The sequence below is a fragment of the Poecilia mexicana genome, unplaced genomic scaffold, assembly GCF_051168715.1.
Source record: "Poecilia mexicana isolate PSO_F unplaced genomic scaffold, ASM5116871v1 scaffold_8, whole genome shotgun sequence".
Lineage (NCBI taxonomy): Eukaryota > Metazoa > Chordata > Actinopteri > Cyprinodontiformes > Poeciliidae > Poecilia > Poecilia mexicana.
In genome coordinates, this window is record NW_028263377.1 from 12,140,190 (window position 1) to 12,155,180 (window position 14,991).

Here is a 14,991-nt window from a genome sequence, read left to right on the forward strand (position 1 = left end):
TTGAGATTTCCTGTTTTTTAGGAATCCATCAACATGTGGTTCAACAGATTAATTGTTCATTTCCTCCCTTCAACAAACAGCTCAAAGATGTGTATCGTTAAAATGAACGAAAGGTTCAGAGACTTCTGAGTCCATGAACAGTTTTGACATAAAATCATCCCAGGAGAAGCCATTAGATTAGTTCAGATGAAACTCATCTAATTGTTTTCTCATAAGGAAATGTTCAACCAATTTCAATGCACAGGACGTTTAGAAAAGTTTCTTTAAATTGTCTGTGAAAATGTTGTCATAATTGTGATGGCAGCGCTGATAAGTTTTATTTATGGGGTTAAAACAAACACACACGTTCTGACCACTGGCAGGTTCAGCCTGGGTATTCACAGCTTTCAAAGTTAGTTGAGAGATGGTTAAATCAGACTAAAAATAATGAACACAGTCACTCTTCTTCTGGTTGCTGTTTCTTTGAGTTTCCAAGTACCTTTCTCGCCATTAACTCTCAGAGATCCTCAGTCAGACCATCTGGTCTCTCTGGTTTCTGGTTACTTGCTCTGGATCAGACAACATGTGGGATAAGCGCTGAAATGGATCAGTATTGACTGGTCTGACATGGTGGAATTGATACTCTTTAAAAAGATCAGCTTATTACTACAGCAGTATATTACTGTGACAGAGAAGAACATTATTAAAGTCATTACAAGTGGAGAAGCTGCGAAACCTTCAATATTATGAAATACAAGATGCTAGTGATGTCTGTGATTTGTGACATTTTATATTTTTTATTAAACATCATGAACTCATGAGGTGATGTGACATTTAATGCCCTGATTGGACGCTGAATCAAGCAAATTCAGGTTTTATAGACTTGGTGTGATTCTGTCAGCTGCAGAAGAAGAGAAACTCCCATCAGATCATCTTCAGCACCAACATGTTCTCTGTAGCTCTGATGCTGCTGCTGCTGGCTGCTGCATCCTGAGTCTCACTGAGACAGAAACTTGAACAGCTTGATCACACTAAACTGTTACTTTATTATCACTACATCGCCTGCTCAAAGTGTTGTTTTCCTCCACAGGTGTGAAGTGTGAACAGCTGACACAACCAGCCTCTGTGACTTTGCAGCCAGGTCAACGTCTGACCATCAGCTGTCAGGTCTCTTATGATCTAGTCTACTACACAGCTTGGATCAGACGGCCTGCTGGGAAAGGACTGGAGTGGATTGGGAGAAGAGACAGTTATTCAGGTCCAGACGTCAAAGATTCACTGAACAAAAAGTTTTTTATTAACTTAGAGACCTCCAGTAACACTATGCTTCTAAATGGAGAGAATCTACAGCCTGAAGACTCTGCTGTGTATTACTGTGCCAGGCACAGAGGCACAGTGACAGACATGCAGCAGAGCTGTGCAAAAACCCCTCAGAACCTCAACACATGCATTGTTAATAAACAACCATAGGAGGCATCTAGAGATCATAACTTAATTCCAACCACTTCACAAAAGAGCATGTTGCAGTTTTCAGTCTTCAGTTTTATACAGGTAACATCAACATTAGACATTTTGCTGCCAAATATGGATTCCTGTTTTCCTAAATTTGGAAGCATCATGATAAATTATGATGCTCAAAGAGAATAAAAACTGTTTTCAAGTTCAAAAAGTCAGTTCGATTCATGTTAATCTATGTTTTAGGTTATACAAACTTGTTCAAACTGTTTGGCAGGACTAATACATAATTTTAAAAGGACTGTGATATGAATTATACAGCAACCTATTGAAGAAGTGCATCTTTAAGGATTATTTCTGCCTAATCTCAAACAATTACATTAGAAAATGTACTGAGTCAGAAAACAAATCATTTGAACTGGTCAACGTTTGCGCCATTGTTTTCAGCCTTGTAGTGCTGATGACACAATTTAGACTTCAAGTAGTTTTTCAAGACAATAATAGCTCATGACGACGTCTGTGGTTTTGCGTGTCTGTGAATCAGCCAGGTTTGTCGTCATTTGCATGTGTTGCATTTGAAAGAGTGTTGGGGCACAGAGAGGATGGAAGACATTGAAAACATTGATGATCGTTCCAGCACATCTAGTATAAAACTGGCTTGTGATCTGGAGCCACGTAGAAGAGTGCAGTGATACTGAGGTATAGGGAGACATCACACCATAAAGTTTCGAAGCGTATGAAGCAGACGGTACAGAGGCAACCTAGATGCTGTTGCAGAAACAGTAGGGGAACACAGATTGGTGTACCTTCAATACAAATATTACAATTTGAAATGTAATTTATTGAAAGATGATTTTCCAGTAAATTCATTATTATAAAATTTGTAATACAATAACATTTTTTCCATTTGTCTTGGTGCATTTCTTGAATCTTTTTTGACATTCATAAAAGAGGTTTTTTTTTTTTTCGAAGGACATAAAAGTATTTCAAAAATGTTAGCTTTACCAATTTTTCCAAAGCCTTTTTGGGTAGTGCACAACATTTCAACAAAGACTCTTAAAATGTGAGAGATACTCTTTGGTTTTAGTTTTGGGCTTCGGGCTGTCGTTTTCAATTATGTCCAATAACAAATGCATTAACCTAAAACAAAAATAAAGCATTTGTTTTTAAATTTAAACTATCTAAACAAATGTTCTGCAGCACTGTAAAGCAAAGCTATTTTGTTTTGAAGACTCATATTGATTTTTGTGGCTGAATTATATTTCCAATAAGTTTAAGAAAATGTAAGGTGTCTTTTTTCCTTTGAAAAACTATATGTAAATTTAGACCAAAAGTCATTGGGACAAGTTAATATTCTTCAAAGAAGAATATTTTAAAAATAATTTATTCTATAACTACATGATATCCAGGTTTTTCCAAATGCTGCTTGAATGAACACATACAATTTCAGCAATGTTCAGTCGCAACTAACAGACTGGTAGTTTGCTGGATTATGCAAATTAACCCTGGACTTTTAAAGATCTCATGCTTTCAGCTGCAGAAGAAGAGAAACTCCCATCACTTTCAGCACCAACATGTTGTCTGTAGCTCTGCTGCTGCTGCTGGCTGCTGGATCCTGTGAGTCTCACTGAGACAGAAATAATTACACCAGGATCAATCTAAACCGACTGATTACCATTTGTATTGTAATTTTAATTTACTACTTTCCTCTACAGGTGTGAAGTGTGAACAGCTGACCCAACCAGCCTCTGTGACTCTGCAGCCAGGTCAGCGTCTGACCATCAGCTGTCAGGTCTCTTATTCTCTGGGCGGCTACTACACAGCTTGGATCAGACAGCCTGCTGGGAAAGGACTGGAGTGGATTGGGATGAAATATACTGGAGCTTCATACTATAAAGATTCACTGAAGAACAAGTTCAGTATCGACTTAGACACTTCCAGTAAAACAGTGACTCTGAATGGGCAGAATATGCAGCCTGGAGACTCTGCTGTGTATTACTGTGCCAGAGACTCACAGTGACACAAACCAACTGCAGAGCTGTACAAAAAACCCCAAAAGCCTGAACAGCTGTTCCATATAGTCACCAGAGGAGGCGATCCAAGACCAGTTCTTGTCTTACTTATAATTTCATACTGTAGTATGGCTATACATATAGTTGATTATTTTTGTTTATTTTTTTCTGTATTCCTTAATTGGTGTGCAGCACTTTTGTCAAACTTGTGTTGTTTTTCAAAAGGCCAGATAAATACACATCATATGGAATGGTATTTGATACCACAATAATAAAAAATAAATAAATAAAAAGGTAAATTTTATCATCTGGTGTAAAGAATATCTTTTTGACTAAAGGAAGACAGAAAATAATTCTTTTATTTCAGATAAATAGTCATGAAAAATTGTTTAATTATTGTTTTACTATTTCACTATTAATAAGTTTATCAATTTGATAAACTGATAAAACACCTCTGTACACCTGATTTCTGCGGTGTAGTTCTGCTGCCAGCTCTCCACTACATCCTCTGATGGAGATCTGAGGGTAAAGCTGAGAGACAGTTTGGTGATTTAGTGATACATAAATAATATTTTATGAGCATTTTGTTTTTTCACATGTTTTAAAAACTGTTTTTCAGACTTTAAACTGAGATGAGTTTTGTTTATACTTTCAGGGGGAGGAGTTTCTGCAAAGTGATTGCATCCATATTTGCATGTCATGTTAGAGAGTTTAAGAACTGCAGTAATCCAGGGATAAACACTCAGTAGACTGAGCAGACATAAACAATCACAAAAATGATCAGGCTTGAACTTATGATTGCTTTTCTCATTCTGCTTTTCTCATTCTGGACAGGTAAGAACAAAGGATTGCTTAAAGCTTCTTTGAGATTTTAACATAATAACAGTGTATTATGTTGTAGTGGTTAATTATGAATCTGTCTGCAGGTAGTGATGGTCAAACACTGACTGAGTCTGAATCAGTGGTTAAAAAGCCTGGAGAATCTCACAGACTGACCTGCACATATTCTGGGTTTGATCAGCATTACTGGAACGCTTGGGTCAGACAGGCAGCTGGAAATGGACTGGAATGGGTCGCTACTATTAGCTGGGATAGTAAAAGCATCTACTACTCTCAGTCAGTGAACAACCGGTTCACCATCTCCAGAGACAACAGCAGATATCAGGTGTATCTGCAGATGAACAGCCTGACCGCTGGAGATTCTGCTGTTTATTACTGCGCTCGAGAGACACAGTGACACAGGAAGCAGAAACACTGAACAAAAACTCTTTAGTTGCATCTCACAAAATTGCCAACAGGGGAACCATAAGACCATTGAATTATTAGGTCTGTATCAGCAAAGAATTTCTTTGTTTTTGGCTGTTGTCCTTTCCCAAACTTCTGAGATAAAAAAATAAACTACTTGAAAGATTAATTTTACTACATTCTAACATTAAAAGTCAATGTGTTATTAAGATAAATAGTATAAATACCTGTTATTTTAACTGATTTTTAACTGAGAACTATCAGCAACATTAGAAGTTTTATGATCTCAAAAGAAATTCACTAAAATTGTTTTTTCCCAGAATCTTTGTACATATTATAATATTTGCTGCTTTATGGTTTATGTTCCTACAATGGATCCACTGTGGAAAGATTTAGTCCTACATTTATTTCAGCAACAAACCAAGCAGTAGTTGAAAATGTTCATTTAAAGTTTTGACTTCATCTTTTGTGATGATGACATAAACCTTGTTCTCTCAAAAATGGGATTGTAGTAAAAAAACAAAAAAACAAAACAAAACAAAAATAAACATCTTAATCAGTGAAATTAAAAAGGACATTTCCACTTCTTTTTGTATGTTTAAATTAATGCTTGTGCAGCATTTATAATACGAAACATGAGTTCAATTTTATATATATATATATATATATATATATATATATATATATATATATATATATATATATATATATATATATATATATATATATATATATATATATATATATATATATATATATATATATATATATATATATATATATATATATATATACATTTATTTTTCTTTTCTTCAGAACAATCTTCAAGTTGGATTCCTCTCTGGTTCAACCTGGGAACATTTGACATTTAATAAAAAGCAGATAATCTGTTCACAATAGCATGCTGTAGATTAAGAAATAAATCTCAATCTCACTGCATTTGTATATGAATTTGTTATAATTTCTGTAAAAAAAGAATCTGAATGTGTGTGTTTTTTAAGATAGAGATATAAATTCATCTTTGTAATTTTCTTCAAAACTTATGGAATAACAGGAGCAGCGTCATTAGTGTCGACAAAGAGTTAACAAAAGTAAAAGGTTATTGTCTATGTTTCTTGTACAATAGTGAAAATAATTTAATGTCAGCATTGCAAATTCAAGCTTACTGTCCCTCAATCCTGGGTGAAATAATAGAAAGAAGAAAAAGCACTTAGTGGCTGCTTATCATTATGCAAATGAACTGTTCTGGTTTATAAACTTGATCTGATTCTGTCAGCAGCAGAAGAAAAGAAACTCCCATCACTTTCAGCACCACCATGTTCTCTGTAGCTCTGCTGCTGCTGCTGCTGGCTGCTGCATCCTGTGAGTTTCACTGAAACATTTACAGCTTGATCACATTAAACTGACTGTTCAATGTTTTAATAAATCTAAATTATCAAAAGTTTTTGCACTAATTCTGAATTCAATATTTTTCTCTGCAGGTGTGAAGTGTGAGCAGCTGACCCAGCCAGCCTCTGTGACTCTGCAGCCAGGTCAACGTCTGACCATCAGCTGTCAGGTCTCTTATTCTACTGGCAGCTACTACACAGCTTGGATCAGACAGCCTGCTGGGAAAGGACTAGAGTGGATCGGGATGAAACATGGTGATGGATATTCATACTACAAAGATTCACTGAAGAACAAATTCAGTATAGATGCTCAGTCTTCCAGTAAAACAGTGACTCTAAATGGGCAAAATGTGCAGCCTGAAGACTCTGCTGTGTATTACTGTGCCAGATGAGACACAGTGACACAAACAAGCTGCATGGCTCTACAAAAACCTCTAATGTGAACAAGTTGTGTCAAATCACCAGAGGGGGAGCTCTAAGACCATTATTATTATTATTATTATTATTATTATTATTATTATTATTATTATTATTATTATTATTATTATTATTATTATTATTATTATTATTATTATTATTATTATTACCATTATTACTATTATTATTATTATTATTATTATTATTATTACCATTATTACTATTATTATTATTATATTTTTTTAAATTAAAACACTATATAATATTGACACTTTCAGTTTTTGTTTCCCCTGTTTTTGTTTTTAACTGAAGTGAAGTCGAATTCATTGTTTGTCTTCACATAGTCATCAAATAAAGCTGAATCTGATTCAAAGTTGTTTTTAAAAGGAAATTCTATCAATGTGACATTGCATTAAAAATAATTAAATATATTTACCATGATCAAAAATGTACTTAGTGTATTAGAAACATTCAGTTTGGTTTAAGGACTAAATCAACATGTCATTATATCTGTCAATATATTCAAGAAATTTTGGAAGAATATTTACAATTTCCTGACACCTAACTAATTATTTTTATTTTTTATTTTTTGGCAATTTGATCCTGTAAATAACAACATCACCATGAATAAATGCAGATGACAAATCTGCATTTATCACGACAAACATTGGAGGTCATTAAAATGCATTCCCCTGACCTCTCCAGGTTTTTTTTTTATAAGTCAGTATTTTTAAGATCCAGTCTGAGAGCACAGAGTTCAGGCTATAGATCAACAGACTAATTCTCTCACTATCTAATGAAATAATAAACAGATTATTTACTTCAAAATAATAATATGAATTCAAACAACAATAAGAATTATCTGGCAATTACAAACCTGCATCAGTAATTAATGTTCTGCTTTTAGTGGTTGCACATCTTATCTAACTTTTAGAGTTATTGAGATGTATTTATGGTAATAAATGCCAACAGCATAAGATGATGCTGCATTTCTGATTGGGTAGTTTATTTTTGGTCCTCCCTCTTTGCAAAGTAAACCTATAAAAGGCGTCAACTATAAACGGTTCAACAGCAGCTGAAAGAGACAAAGAAAAACTCCCATCATATCATCTTCAACCTCAAAATGTTTTCTGTGGCTTTTCTGCTGCTGGCGGCTGCATCCTGTGAGTATCGCAGAGGGAGAAATAATGAAAACACACCTAATGAAAGCTATCTTCTTTTTCAACATTTCATGCAATGTTTCTATTCCTGCAGGTGTGAAGTGTGAGCAGCTGACCCAGCCAGCCTCTGTGACTCTGCAGCCAGGTCAACGTCTGACCATCAGCTGTCAGGTCTCTTATTCTACTGGTAGCTACTGGACGGCTTGGATCAGACAGCCTGCTGGGAAAGGACTGGAGTGGATTGGGATGAAACATGGAACTGGAGCTTCACACTACAAAGAATCTCTGAAGAACAAATTCAGTATTGATGCTCAGTCTTCTAGTAAAACAGTGACTCTAAATGGGCAAAATGTGCAGCCTGAAGACTCTGCTGTGTATTACTGTGCCAGAGACCCACAGTGACACAAACTACCTGCATGGCTCTACAAAAACTACTAATGTGAACAAGTTGTGTCAAATCACCAGAGGGGGAGCTCTAAGACTATTTTTATGTTTTTTCTTTCTTTCTTTTTTTTTTAAAAATTAAAACACTATATAATATTGACACTTTTAATTTTTGCTTTTCCTGTATTTGTATTTAACTGAACTAAAGTCAAATTCATTGTTTGTCTTCACATAGTCAGCAAATAAAGCTGAATCTGATTCAAAGTTGTTTTTAAAAGGAGATTCTGTCAATGTGACATTGCATTAAAATTATTTTATATATTTACTATTATCAAGTGTATCAGAAACATTCAGTTTGGTTTAAGGAATAAATGAACATGTCATTATATCTGTTAACATATTTAAGAAGTTTTGGAGGAATATTTACATTTCCCTGTCACCTAATTATGTCTTTTTGATTCATCCAGTAAATCCAGTAAATAAAAACACCACCATGAATGATGAATGCAGATGTCATGATAAATCTGCATTCATCAAGACAAACAGCTGAGGTCTGCACTATAATGCAACCCCTCCACTTAACACTTAAAATAAGCTGCATTTAAGTTTTTAAGCATTTCTTTTAAAATTGTCCTTAAGATGAGAGACAAACTAAATGGTTTCAGCTGTTCTCATCTGGTCTCTTTATCCCTCAAATGTTTGACTTACAGGATTTACTTATTTATTTTGTATACGTTTGTTAAATATTTGTATTTCTAAGACTCAGTCTGAGAGCACACAGTTCAGGTTGCAGATCAACAGAGTAATTATCTCTGTTTAATGAAACGATGAACAGATTTTTACGTCAAATATAATATATATTCAAACAACACTACCAAAATTATTTCTGGCAATTACAAGCCTGAATCAGTAATTAATGCTTTAAGTAAAACTTCATATGACAGATCAAATAACAAATAAAGAAACATACTTTTAGACATAGTAAATATATTTAGACATCTAAACATATTTTTAAGCATCAGCTTACTAATCTTTCTGCTAAGGTATCATTGAGTCATTGTTTTTATATAAAATTTTTTTAACTGAATTATTAACCTAATTAATATATCATTCCATTCAGATAGATTGTATTTATTTATTTATTTATTTATTTATACCAATTTGCACTGTTTCATATTGCAAAATACTAATTTGATCAATTGATCATTTAATATCAATCCCTTGATTACTGCATTTATATATCGATTTGTTTCTGTTACCCGTTTTGTTATCCGATTTGTTACCCGTTTCTGTAAAAAAAAAAAATCTGAATGTGTATTTCTTTTAAGATAAAGATAAAAATTCATCTTTGTTATTTTCCTCAATAATTTAATGTCAGCATTGCAAATTCAAGCATACTGACCCTCAATGACGGGTGAAAGAAGAAAATAAAGAAAAAGCACTAAGTGGCTGTTCATCATTATGCAAATGAACTGTTCTGGTTTATAAACTTGATCTGATTCTGTCAGCAGCAGAAGAAGAGAAACTCCCATCACTTTCAGCACCAACATGTTCTCTGTAGCTCTGCTGCTGCTGCTGCTGGCTGCTGCTTCCTGTGAGTTTCACTGAAACATTTACAGCTTGATCACATTAAACTGACTGTTCAATGTTTTAATAAATCTAAATTATTAAATGTTTTTGCACTAATTCTGAATTCAATATTTTTCTCCACAGGTGTGAAGTGTGAGCAGCTGACCCAGCCAGCCTCTGTGACTCTGCAGCCAGGTCAACGTCTGACCATCAGCTGTCAGGTCTCTTATTCTACTGGCAGCTACTACACAGCTTGGATCAGACAGCCTGCTGGGAAAGGACTGGAGTGGATCGGGATGAAACATGGAACTGGAGCTTCATTCTACAAAGATTCACTGAAAAACAAATTCAGTATAGATGCTCAGTCTTCCAGTAAAACAGTGACTCTAAATGGACAGAATGTGCAGCCTGAAGACTCTGCTGTGTATTACTGTGCCAGACTAGACACAGTGATACAAACAAGCTGCATGGCTCTACAAAAACTCCTAATGTGAACAGGTTTTATCAAACCACCAGAGGGGGAGCTCTAAGACCAGTTTTTATATTTTTTATTTTTTATTAAAACACTATATTTTGTCTGCACATAGTCATCAAATAAAGTTGAATCTGATTCAAAGCTGTTTTTAAAAGGAAACTCTGTCAATGTGACATTGCATTAAAAATAATTAAATATATTTACCATGATCAAAAATGTACTTAGTGTATTAGAAACATTCAGTTTGGCTTAAGGAATAAATCAACATGTCATTATATCTCATTATATCTGTCAAAATATATTTGAAGGAATTTTTATATTTTCCTGACACCTACCTATTTAGGTAGTTTATTCATTTTTTTATTTTTTTTTGGCAATCTGATCCAGTGAACAACGTCACCATGCATGAATACAGATGATAAATCTGCCTTTGTCAAGACAAACATCTGAGGTCACTAAAATGCAACCCCCTGACCTCTCCAGGTTTTTTTTTTTATAAGTCAGTATTTTTAAGATCCAGTCTGAGAGCACAGAGTTCAGGCTGCAGATCAACAGACTAATTATCTCACTATCTAATGAAATAATAAACAGAATTTTTACTTCAATATAATAATATGAATTCAAACAACAATAAGAACATTATTATTATCTGGCAATTACGAACCTGAATCAGTAATTAATGTTCTGCTTTCAGTGTTTGAACTTCTGATTGGGTAGTTTATTTTTGGTCCTCCCTCTTTGCAAAGTAAACCCAAAGGCATCAACTATAAACGGTTCAACAGCAGCTGAAGGAGACAAAGAAAAACTCCCATCATATCATCTTCAACCTCAAAATGTTTTTTGTGGCTTTTCTGCTGCTGGCGGCTGCATCCTGTGAGTATCGCAGAGGGAGAAATAATGAAAACACACCTAATGAATACCGTCTTCTTTTCAAAATTATATGCAATGTTTTTATTCCTGCAGGTGTAAAGTGTGAACAGCTGACACAACCAGCTGCTCAGACTGTGCAGCCAGGTCAAAGTCTGACCATCAGCTGTCAGGTCTCCTATTCTCTGGGCAGCTATCCTACATTTTGGATCCGACAGGCTGCTGGGAAAACACTGGAGTGGATCGGTGCTGCACGGACCGGATACACCACAGATTACAATAATATGATGAAAAACAAGTTCAGCATTACTTTACAGGATTCCAGTAAAACAGTGACTCTGAATGGACAGAACATGCAGCCTGGAGACTCTGCTGTGTATTACTGTGCCAGAGCCTCACAGTGATACAAACCAGCAGCAGAGCTGTACAAAAACTCCTGAACAAGTTATTTCAAACCATCAGAGGGGGACTTTTCTGTGTTTTCTTTTCATTTTGTGTATTTTGCTTTACTAAAACAGAGCTATACTTGAACTGAATTCACAGTCTACCATGATTTGAAATTCATTCAGAGGTTTGAGATAGTTTATGTTTGCTTTCAAGGATTAAATGGAAGTTTAATAAACTTTTCTATGAATCTCATGAATGAATGTGTCATTAAACTGCTTTGAAACAATATTAACGGATGATTCAATACAAAAACACACATTACATACCACTAATAAAGTCCTAACACTATAAATTCCCTTCTGTCTCTTAACTGAAACGTCACTTCTACAAAGAAAGATAGTGTTGAGTTTTAAAAGCTCTTGAAATAATAATACATTTTAATACTAACTAGTTGTCTTCTGATTGTCTGAATCAACACGTGAAAAAGAATATGAAGAACTGACTTCGATCTTAAAGGCTTAGTAAAATTAAGCTCCTTGAAATTAATGAATTTAAATAAACATGAAGGAAAAGTACACTGGATGTTTTATTGTTAACCATATTATTTTCATGTACCTATGCTTGGCTTAATTTCTAATTATAACTCACCTTGTTAATATGTAAAAAACCAAAAAAATATATAAATATGTTTTTGTATTGAACAGAGAGTTTGTAAAAAAGTGCTACACAGAACAGTAGGTGGCAGTAGATGAGTGATATGCTGTTAAATAAACAGATCATGTTATGGTTCATGATTTCCTGTTGTTGTAGGATTTCCATCAGCATGTGGTTCAACTGAAAAATTATTGTTTCCAAAAAAAATCTCTGTAAATGCAGCTATAAAACATTTATGTCAGTTTCTGTCCCAATTTAATTGATTAATCTGTTTTTAAAATAACGACAGTTGGTGTAGAAAATAAGCAAAACCTGCTTAAAAGCTTCATATGAAAAGTGGAATCAAGCTGATGCCAAATAATTTGAAAATTGTTCTAAATATCCAAGTGTTTGGAAATAATTTTAAATGATCACAAAAATTTGTCTTCATAGATCAGATGATTTGTGTTTCTATTCCAGGAGGAGGAGTCAATGGAAATACTGAATGCTGCACTTTTACATAAGTGTTAGTTTAAGAGCAGCAGTGAATTAGTGGTGAACACAGTAGGAACAGAGACAAATGGCTTCTACAATGATTAGATTTGAGGTTGTTCTTGCCTTTAGTATATTGTCTGCAATCTGGTGTGGTAAGAATTATTTTTTTAAACCAAAATCATGATTGATGAAAAGAAATTGTGGCAACACAATAATTATCTGTTTTTCTGCAGGAACTGATGGTCAAACACTGACTCAGTCTGAATCAGTGGTTAAAAGGCCTGGAGAATCTCACAGACTGACCTGCACATATTCTGGGTTTAGTAGCGATCCTACCATAGTTTGGATCAGACAGGCAACTGGAAAAGGTCTGGAATGGATCGCTTTTATCTGGTATGACAGCAGCGGCATGTACTACTCTGACTCAGTAAGAGGCCGGTTCACCATCTCCAGAGACAACAGCAGAAGTCAGGTGTATCTGCAGATGAACAGCCTGACAGCTGCAGATTCTGCTGTTTATTACTGCGCTCGAAGAGACACAGTGACACAGAAAGCAGAAAAACTGAACAAAAACTCCTCAGAGCTGAAAAAGTTTTAACAAGTGGAGCCTGAGAACCGCTTATCTTTGTCACATCCAACACATACAAACTCCTCACTGAAGAAAGAATTTTGAAACTGTTTTAAAATGTATTATTTTCCTTTCAGGTTTTTTTTATTGGTATTTATTGACCAGGATAAATTAAGATTCAAGATAAAATAGACACAAGAAAGTATTTTCACTGATAGAATAGTTAGTTTTTTTTTTTTACATTTTCTTACAGTTTTCTGTCAAATTGTTTTTGAATGACAGTCAATGGCAGAACAACAAGAAAATACTGCATGCACAACACAATTGTCGTAATAAACATGTCATAAAGCAGACCACTCATTGAAATCTTCTGTTTCGTCAAATCTCACTGGAAATGGATAAAAAAATCTGTCCAAGACCACAACATTGGCATAAATACACACATGTTTATAACACAAATTTTATCATATTATTTGAATATTTATTAAAATTTCTTCATTACTTATTATGACAAAAATATAATTAATTTGCTGTATATGTAGCTTAATGTTATAGGAAAAGAACATTTTGTGAACTTGCTTGAAAGTCATTTCTGGACCAGTTGAGGAAACCTTAAACCACTCAGATCGTCTCATGTTTAAAAAGAAAACATTTAGAAGCATTATTGTAGGTTATAACTGCAGTATTTGTTGGTTATTAAATTAAAAACAAGAACTCATACTAACTCAGATATAGGTTATGTATTACATGTAGGTCAAGTGCATATTTGTAAATGCATAAAGAAAAAATGTACTTCCAAAAGAGAGAGAGAGAAAAAACATAAAACAGTTTTTCAAAACGAAAGAGATGAAAATGTAAATTGCTTTTACACAGTGAATAATACTATAAAGGTAATCTTTTTCAGAGGCAAACTACTTATAGCGAAAAGTCCTAAAACTCTATAGGCAAAAACTAAATATTCCTTTATTAATCAATATTAATAAAGGAACATTCAGTTCCTTTAATGGACATAAATGATGGAACATTGAGTTTCTGCCTATAGATTACACAAATACAGTCTTGTGTAACTGAGACTTTCTAATCCCTTTTGCTTAAAACATAAAAGTTAATGTAAATTAACAATTAATCTTGTAAAGGTTTTGATTTCTACATTTGACTGAAACTAGTGGTTTGCACACAATAAAAAAGACATTAAAATGTTGTGTTTTTCTTTTCTTTATTGCAACAGATTACTCTACTTGGTCTTGAAATTAATAGTTGATGTTTACTTCAAACATTCTGACAGCATGTTCAGTCATTATACAAATTAAGCCTTGTCCTTTTAAAAACCTGATCTGTTGCTGTCAGGAGAAGAGAAACTCCCATCACACCATCATCATGTTCTCTGTATCTCTGCTGCTGCTCCTGGATGCTGTGAGTCTCTCTGAGATAGAAACATTTAATGGATGAATAAACTGAAATGAATCTCCATTGTTGTTAACTGAGTTTTACTGTGTTTTTCCCCAGGTGTGAAGTGTGAACAGCTGACACAGCCAGACTCCGAGGCTGTGCAGCCAGGTCAACGTCTGACCATCAGCTACCAGGTCTCTTACTCTATGAGCAGCTATGCAACAGCTTGGATCAGACAGCCTGCTGGGAAAGGACTGGAGTGGATTGGGTGGAAATATACTGCAGGTTCTTACTACAAAATTTCACTGAGGAACAAATTCAGTATCAGTATATGTCAAATGATTTACCAAAATAATCTAAACTATAAAATCCTCTTTTGCTAAACTATTACCAAGAGGAATTTAAATTTCACAACTAAAGACATTTTTCAGTTTCAAAATTTCCTATTAAAATAATACGTTTTAGTAATAACTAGTTGTTTTCTGAAAATATGAACCAATGCTTGAAAACTCCATCAGAATCTGAAGGACTGAATGTGAAGTTTAGAGGCTCAGTGATCATTGACATG

The 14,991-nt window shown here is 34.2% G+C and overlaps 3 gene segments (V, D, J or C); all 3 read left to right on the plus strand.

The window, feature by feature from the left end:
* Positions 1-2,991: 2,991 nt before the first annotated feature.
* LOC106905066 (immunoglobulin heavy variable 4-30-4-like) lies at positions 2,992-3,639 on the plus strand. The segment is given in 2 exon segments: positions 2,992-3,051; positions 3,150-3,639. Coding segments are annotated over 2 exon segments (348 nt in total).
* Positions 3,640-5,986: 2,347 nt separating this feature from the next.
* LOC148157988 (Ig heavy chain V region 5A-like) lies at positions 5,987-6,487 on the plus strand. The segment is given in 2 exon segments: positions 5,987-6,053; positions 6,173-6,487. Coding segments are annotated over 2 exon segments (345 nt in total).
* Positions 6,488-7,585: 1,098 nt separating this feature from the next.
* LOC148157989 (Ig heavy chain V region 5A-like) lies at positions 7,586-9,016 on the plus strand. The segment is given in 2 exon segments: positions 7,586-7,659; positions 7,751-9,016. Coding segments are annotated over 2 exon segments (348 nt in total).
* Positions 9,017-14,991: the final 5,975 nt, after the last annotated feature.